The sequence below is a fragment of the Salarias fasciatus genome, chromosome 12 (genome assembly GCF_902148845.1).
Source record: "Salarias fasciatus chromosome 12, fSalaFa1.1, whole genome shotgun sequence".
Lineage (NCBI taxonomy): Eukaryota > Metazoa > Chordata > Actinopteri > Blenniiformes > Blenniidae > Salarias > Salarias fasciatus.
In genome coordinates, this window is record NC_043756.1 from 15,900,279 (window position 1) to 15,907,968 (window position 7,690).

Sequence of the window (7,690 nt, forward strand, 5' to 3'; positions counted from 1 at the left end):
TTTTATTTTATTTTATTTTATTTTATTTTATTTATTAAATGAAAAACTTAAAAGTAAGCAAAATATAAATGAACGGTTAATACATCGATTTACAATTGAATGCAATCCTAAAAAGCCCTGTTACACACTGAACTTTGAAAAACTACTGCAACATGGCAGGAGTGAAGGTGATATAAGTAGGTTCTGTCTCCCTCTTGTGGTTTAAAATCGTCAATGCATCTTAAGTTGCAATCTCTATGGCAATAGTGTGATCAACACAAGATTTGTTGGCTGCAGGGAGAGTTCAGACCTTTACTGTCAGGACTGCAGCCTGGTCTTATTGCATACAAATCTGTTTTAAGAGGTAAATGTGTTAACGAGGGGAATTTAATGTCGATGTATCTAAGTTTTCTCCATTACTGGAACTCAGCGGGAAAACAGGAATTCTGGGTAGGTACGACAGCTTTTTTTGTTTATTATCAAAACATAAATCAACTATTTCTGTGTTTGTATCCCATGAATAGCAGAAATTTGTTTTACCCATGGAGATTATGTGAAAAGGTCCTTTATTGAATCAATGCTAACAGTTATTTTACTTCCTGTTAACAGAACAGTGTTGTCATCAGTCTGTGCAACTTGATTACCATTTGCCTGGAGGTGGAAAATATCATTCTGCTCCACAGGAGACACAGGATGGATACATGAGGTGGTACGAAGACAAAAATTAGATGCAAGCTTCATGTTTGTAAAGGTCACTGGACATGAACTTTGCAGTTATACTAAATACTGCAATCATGTGACAATGTCTGAAAAATATTATGCTTGGGCAGCTTTTCATACCCCAGATCCACTCATGGGGACTTGTCAGTTTGAAACAACAAGATATGTTGTGTCTGAACTGCTTGACGACCCAGGAAACTGTAGGCGGTACATTGACCTGGAGCAGAGTCTGTATCACCAGAGTGAGTCTCTCTTGAGTGAGCAGCAGGAGCTGAGGGATGCCTTGAAGTGGGCAGAGGGATTCCTCCAGGGTCCGGCGGGATCTCACAGTGAATTCTGCAGCGCTGAATACGTCTGTTCCACTGTGATCAATGACAGAGCATACGTGACTGTAGAGAATTCAGAGGTTTGTCAGCCCAGATCATCAAGCTATAAAAACAAGAGGAGAGAAAAAAACTGCATGTGTGGATATAAGCCTCTCTTTCAGAGCGATCCTCTCCGCCCGTCCTCGTGCTCCTCGGTGAAAGATGAGGAAACTTGGCTGGGGAGCAGAGAAACTGAAAACATGAGAAGTCTGAAGCTGCAGCACACCAACAATAAACAAACCCTGTGCCAAGTCAACTGCAGTACAAGCAGACCACATGTGTCTAATCAAAGGCACCACAAGGGAACATCTGACTGCAGCTCAGTCCAAACACTTGCATCAGATTCTGCAACACGCTTCTTCAAAAAATCCAGCGCACTGTTTGGTGCAGGGAGCACCGTACAGCCATTACATGAAAGCAGTGAGTTTACAGACACGAATTTTAAAGCAGCTGGGGTTTACTCAAAAAAGAAAAGGTCAGATAATCAACAAGAGCGATGTGAAGAGACGGAGCCAATGGAAAACTACAAGGAGCTGAAGCAAAATGTCAAGCGGAAGCAAAAAGACCGGGAATCTAGCTTAGATTTTGCAGAGTGTAGATATGATGAAATAAACTGCAGTGAGAAAGAGGAGATACCTGAGCGGAGATCAAAAACTGCAGGCCCGAGTTTGGGCTTGAAGATGAAACTGCCGCCTCACCTGACTGTGTTTGAGCAGTACCAGCTGTGTGTGGATCGGCTGCATCGCCCCACATCCAGCAAACATATAAAACAAAGTAGCCTCACACAATCAGTCCGTAAATCATCCTTATCTGCAGCCTCGCGACTGAACTGTCACTTCACAAATCCAGAGAATAAAACACACCCTGAAGATATCAGTCGAAGAGCTGCAGAGAGCGCAGAGCAGGGGGCGGCCTGTCTCCTCGGTGAAGGCCTGGACAGATCTCACTACAATATGGATCAATCAGCTCCCTCTGAATACTTCAGAGCCAAATCTGGTGACACTGACAGAGCAAATAAAACCTCTGCAGCGACTGAAGCTGGAGGCAGACAGATGAATCTGGAAGGAAATCAGTCTGATGACCCTTTAAGGAAATCTGCAAACGACGGCGTTTCATACGACGCTGCTATTAACACGCCTGATGAGACGTCATGGAGACAACCTGAAGAGTTTGAGACCTCTGCTTTAACTGCTCATCCAGGTATCAGGAATCACCATATGGCTCTGTGGGATTCATTTAATGATCATTCTATTGCTGTGCTTCTTTTTGCCCAAAGAAGTAAATCTGACGCAGATCTGACTGCCTCTCTGTCTGCGGTCAGGTCAGCTACTAAATAAGAAAAGACATCCTTCAAGCATGAAGGGTGATCAGAGAGCCGTCACAGCTCCCAAGAGAACAACTGGAACCGGAGTTTGGAGGAGACGCTGTGAAAGTTCAAACGACGACTTGACTGACAGGCTGTCACCCAGGTAACATATAAGGAATCATGGAAGCATCAGTTTGATTTGTGTTTCCTGATTTTTTTTTTTTTTTTTACTTTGCTCAACAAATAACTTTACTTTGCTATGAATAACTTCAATAGGCACCAGTCAATCTCAGTATTGGTCTCCCTTTGTAAAATCATCATTTATGCTATAGTTACACAGGACTTTAATTCAGGGTTCCTTTAGTTAAATATAAATACTGTCGATAAACCACTGTCACCCTTTGTCTCCAGCAACCATAAAAATACAATCAAATCCTCAAAGAAGCTGAGATCCCAGAAGCGCACAAAGACACCAGACAGCAGTGTGAAACACGCATCATCTGACAATGACACACACACAATCCAGCAAACGACAGCGACACACACACTTCAGCGGGAAGTCACGCCACCAGCCGAAAGTAAGTTTATACAGCGCACACTCAGCCACATGCACTGCCACTGTCTGTTCAGTTTGAGACAGTCTTGAGTTTATTTCTTCATTATTTAGATGAAAGCAGCTTCTATATTGAGGATTGTTAAAAATAATAATAAATATTATTATATGTATTTGTCATGCCTTATTAGAACACCCAAATTTCTGTGTATGCAAATATTCAGTGAAAAAAACAGTAAAGTGAATGAATCCATTAATTTATCTCTGCTTTGGTTTCCAGGTGCCGCTGAGTGTGTCAGTGTGAACACAGTAAAGTGTCTTTCTACATCTACACTTCATCATATTTTTCTTCCATATGCAGTTTTTTTGTACTACCTTTGTCTAAAATTACATTTTTATTTTTGTTTTTATTCACTTGTAACACTTAGGTGTATTTTGCACGTTAATCCTGTGTTTTGATTGTTGCATCCGTCAGCGTGCAGGTGTCCCCGACTGTAACCGCTGGATGTGTTTGCCTGATGAGGTGTGGCTGTCCATCCTGTCTCTCGTGCCTCACCGGGATTTGTGCAGAGTGCTGCGGGTCTGCCGCCGCCTGCGCTCGCTGGCTGACGATCACACGCTCTGTGAGTGTGCAACAAACAGAGTCGCACTCTGGCTTCGGTTTAATGGTCAGGTTGAATTATTGGATAACAGCGGAGTGGGATGTCTGCGCTCTTCAGAATTAGCACATGGAACATTCCCATGATGTAAGTTCTCAAAGTGCTGCACCACTCCCTGGACAAACACATGTAAGATAACCCAAACATGCACCATCACATGCTCTCATACCAGCACAGACTGGAGGTCAGATCCAAAGGTCTCAGTCAAATGCGCCGGTCTGGATATTGAAGAATTAAAGTGTGCTTTTCTCTTTTGAAAGGGAGAAATCTAAGGGTTGAAAACTCTGACCTAAATGAGGAGTGGTTGCTTCACGCGGGCCGACGCTGTCCTCGGACTCTGTGTCTGTACAGCTGCAGCAGCCTGTCCGTCTCCTCCTCTGCGCTGGAGCAGTTTTTCTCTCTGTGCAGGAACTCACTGCAGGTAGAAATAAGGAATTAGACTTTTTTAAAACGTAAAAATGTGTCAAGTCAAGAGCATAATCCCCTGTTAGGTAATGATTGCTTACAGAAGACTTGGAGGATTCCAGTGATGTTTGCCATCAGATGACATTACAGTGTGCTTCCTTACTTGTACGATTAGATCTCTTTGATCAATGAACCACCGGAACAGTCTCTCATTTTCTCTGTCACTTAGCGACACACTTATTCTATTATTGTTCTGATGTTTTTTTATGTTTTTACTGCCCCTTCGTCTTGAAAGTGCCTGTCAGGAAAGTACAGATCATAAAATGTTGATGGCTCCGGGTTTACATCATGTGAGGTATTTAAAAGTGTCTTTATTATGCAACAGGTTTTATGAAATCCAACACTCAGGTAACAGTGTAGATTTAAATGCATCGGAAACCTAAAATGTTGTAACTGACATATGATGAAAAGGTTTATGCAACTGTTGATCTGTCTGAACTGTGTCCAGGTCAATAATAGCAAATATCTTGGTGATTACAGGAGCTCAAGGTCACGAGTTGTGTTGGTGCTGGTCTGCATGGCGACCAGGTGCTGGCTCTGATTGGTCAGCTGTGTGACCATGTGACAAGTGTGGATGTGAGCTGGAGTGGAGCAACAGACTCAGGGCTGAAAGCTCTGATTGACAGTAGTCAGAGGTCACAATGGACCCAAATATTACACCATTGAATCAAATGATAAATGATGATTTATAAATATGGCTTGAAGCCTTCACGCATTTGTATTTATTGTAGGGCAACACTGAGATCTGTAGTGCTGAATGGCTGCCATATCACCGATGTCCCACTGAAGAAGCTCATCATGAAGCACCATGAAAGGTCAGACCTGCACTCCGATTGCAGATTTATTAGCTGTGTCATGTAGAATAGTCAATATTCAAACTTGACTTTATCGCTTTTTCTTTGATGCATGTTTTTCATCATCACCTACATTTGGTACTGTTTTGTTCTCTTTTTTTGTGACTTTTTGGGTACCATCATGTTTCCTCCTCAGCCTGCGCAGGTTGGAAGTGTTTGGCTGTCATTTCCTCTCTCCATCCTGCCTGCAGACGTTATATGAGGTACTTTTTTATTCAAAAAGAACTCATTAATCGTTATTCAAACGAGCATGCTTTGCTTTTTGAACTGAGCATTAGATCCTACATCTAGTATGTGCCTCAAACATACCTGAGCAGGATTTTCATGCTTCAAAACTCTTCTGATGAATAAATAACACATATAAACATGGACTGTTTTACTTTTAGATGTGTCCTTGCCTTCAGCATCTAAACATTGGACGTGTCCCGAAAGTCCACATGCACAGCTTTACAGCGATGGCGTCTCAGCTGAAATGTCTCATTTCACTGAATCTCACTGGGCTGCAGGTGGTGAGTTGGAAATTTTCTGCCAAGATTTATGATTTCAGCTCTGTATGATTCATAAATAAGAACTTGAGATTTAAATGTATTATTTTTTTCTTTATCAGGTCAATGATGCCTCAGTGGACAGTTTGCTCCAGAACTGTGTCAAGCTTGAGTGTTTGAACCTGAGTTCCTGTCCTGCAGTCACCGACGTGACGCTGCACAACATCAGCAAGCACACACCCAGTATCAGGTACACACACAGAAAATGATTTACACTCATTAAATACATATGCACACTTGATTAAAGTACAGTCTATGTGAATTTTTGAAAAAATTGCGTGCATGTGTGCAGATCGCTTGGTTTGAGTGGCTGTGCAGCAGTAACAGATGCAGGCATTCAGTCTTTAGCTCTGGGCTGCAGACGACTTCAGCAGCTGGATCTCAGCTCCACCCGAACCGGAAACAGAGGGTAGCGCACACATTATCCAGTGCTGCATTTCTGTTAATGAATCAGCAAATCATATGTTGTTGTCAACTGTAAAGTAACCTGCATTAAACTGTGTGTAATGCAGGGTTTCTCTACTGGCAAATTACTGCAGTTCACATCTTCACACTGTCAAACTCAGCTTCTGCCACGTCACCTCAGAATTTATTCTGAAGCTTTGCAGAAACTGCAAGAGGTAAATAAACACAAGCACAGGTAACAGCATATCTCCTGAGAAAATGCAGTCAGTCTTCTTTGGTGTCAGTGCGACATGAAAACATTGAAGACCTGTTTGTTCTGAGACATCTTTGCCTTATTCACACTATAAAATAAAAGCGATAAAGTTTCTAGTTTTTCTGTTTCAGAAAGCTCATATTCAACTCCTGTAACATGACATTCACAAGAGGAAATAAATACAATATTCTGTGAAGCACCGAGAAAGAAAAACATTATGTAACATGTTGCAGAATTGCCTTATCTTATCACTGTCACTTGGTTATTCTCTTGCATGGGGCCTGATGGAAATGTCTGTGTGTTTCACTCTCTTGCTCAGTAAACTTCCAGCAAACTTTGACTAATTTCAATTATCAGATTTATTTATCTTAACTAAGATCAGCATTATTTTTTTAGTAACAGGAAGACAATGATTACTTTTAATTCATACAGTAGAGGTCAGAATTGATGGATCACTGGCAAAATATTCAGTAAAAAAAATTTGAATCAATGTAGTTCAGTCCAATTTGTTTATATATTGCATGAAAGTTTTACACCCACTAAGACCCTTTAAATGGAAGACGCCTTTGCAGAAAGAGGCCCAGGGGTGACAGCTTTCCATTGCAGGAGTTAGGGAATTATAAAGATTAAAAAATGAGAGCGTGTTAATGACAGGTGGTGGTGAAATATGAATATATGGGAAATGGGAAATGAACGGAGTTCAGTGCAACAATCCAGTCTGTTGACAGTATCTCAACTAGAAAATTGTCCAAGGTGAATAAAAACAGCACAAAGTACAATGCTGAAACCTCTGACTCCCTCCAGTAAGTCAGCGCTCTGGGAATGCATTGTTCTGATGTGATGATATGGGAATAACATCTTTAAAAGATGTGATGGGGCCATATTTTAAAAGAAGAATTTCAAATAATGGGGGTCAATAAGTCCTGATCAAAATGAACTTTCAAGAACCTCGCCATGGTGCTGGAGGTCAAAGTAATACATCCAGTGTGCCCATATGCTCAGGCAATTTGTCTCTGAGGTTCCTAGGGCAAGATATAATAAGTTCTGTTTCATTTCAGTTCAGAAGCAGAACATTGCAGCTTCTTCACTCCTCTATGCCTTTAAGACAAGTTTTTAGTTTGACTAGCTCATCAGATTTATCTGGTTTCACAGATAACTTCAGATTGTCCTTGTAGTGTCACAGTGAAGAAAATAACCAACTCTTCACAATCAGCTGCTACTGGCGTAGCAAAACCAGTCACATGTCAGCATAGAGAGAATAGAAGGACCAACAACATCACAGCGAAAGTGACACAAGCTGCAACCACAGTGAATTCATCTGCTGATCTCTGCTGCAGTGAGAGAAAGTGTTCTGAACTCAGTCTGTTTTGTGTGTTTCTGTCTTTTCAGGTTGAGCGTGCTTCACCTGTACGGCTGCGTTCGTCCACCCACAGAAATACAGATCAGTAACATGAACAGCACCGTTAAAGTTTTCCCTCCACACTGACTCACCTCTCTCACACTAACGTCTGTATGCAAATGTGCATGACATCTAGCAAAAGATGACTGTGCACTATATTATCCTGAACTATGAAACAGTTAACAGT

General features: G+C 41.5%; 1 protein-coding gene across 1 annotated transcript; it reads left to right on the forward strand.

The window, feature by feature from the left end:
- The first annotated feature begins 832 nt into the window (after positions 1 to 832).
- Positions 833 to 7,590, forward strand: LOC115397762 (F-box/LRR-repeat protein 2-like). Its single transcript, XM_030104221.1, has 12 exons — positions 833 to 1,105; positions 1,187 to 1,325; positions 3,352 to 3,546; positions 3,843 to 4,003; positions 4,528 to 4,682; positions 4,779 to 4,862; positions 5,038 to 5,104; positions 5,288 to 5,410; positions 5,509 to 5,636; positions 5,739 to 5,855; positions 5,959 to 6,066; positions 7,494 to 7,590. Exons 1-12 carry the CDS (start codon positions 833 to 835, stop codon positions 7,588 to 7,590), a joined length of 1,647 nt encoding a protein of 548 aa, XP_029960081.1.
- The last annotated feature ends 100 nt before the right edge of the window (positions 7,591 to 7,690 follow it).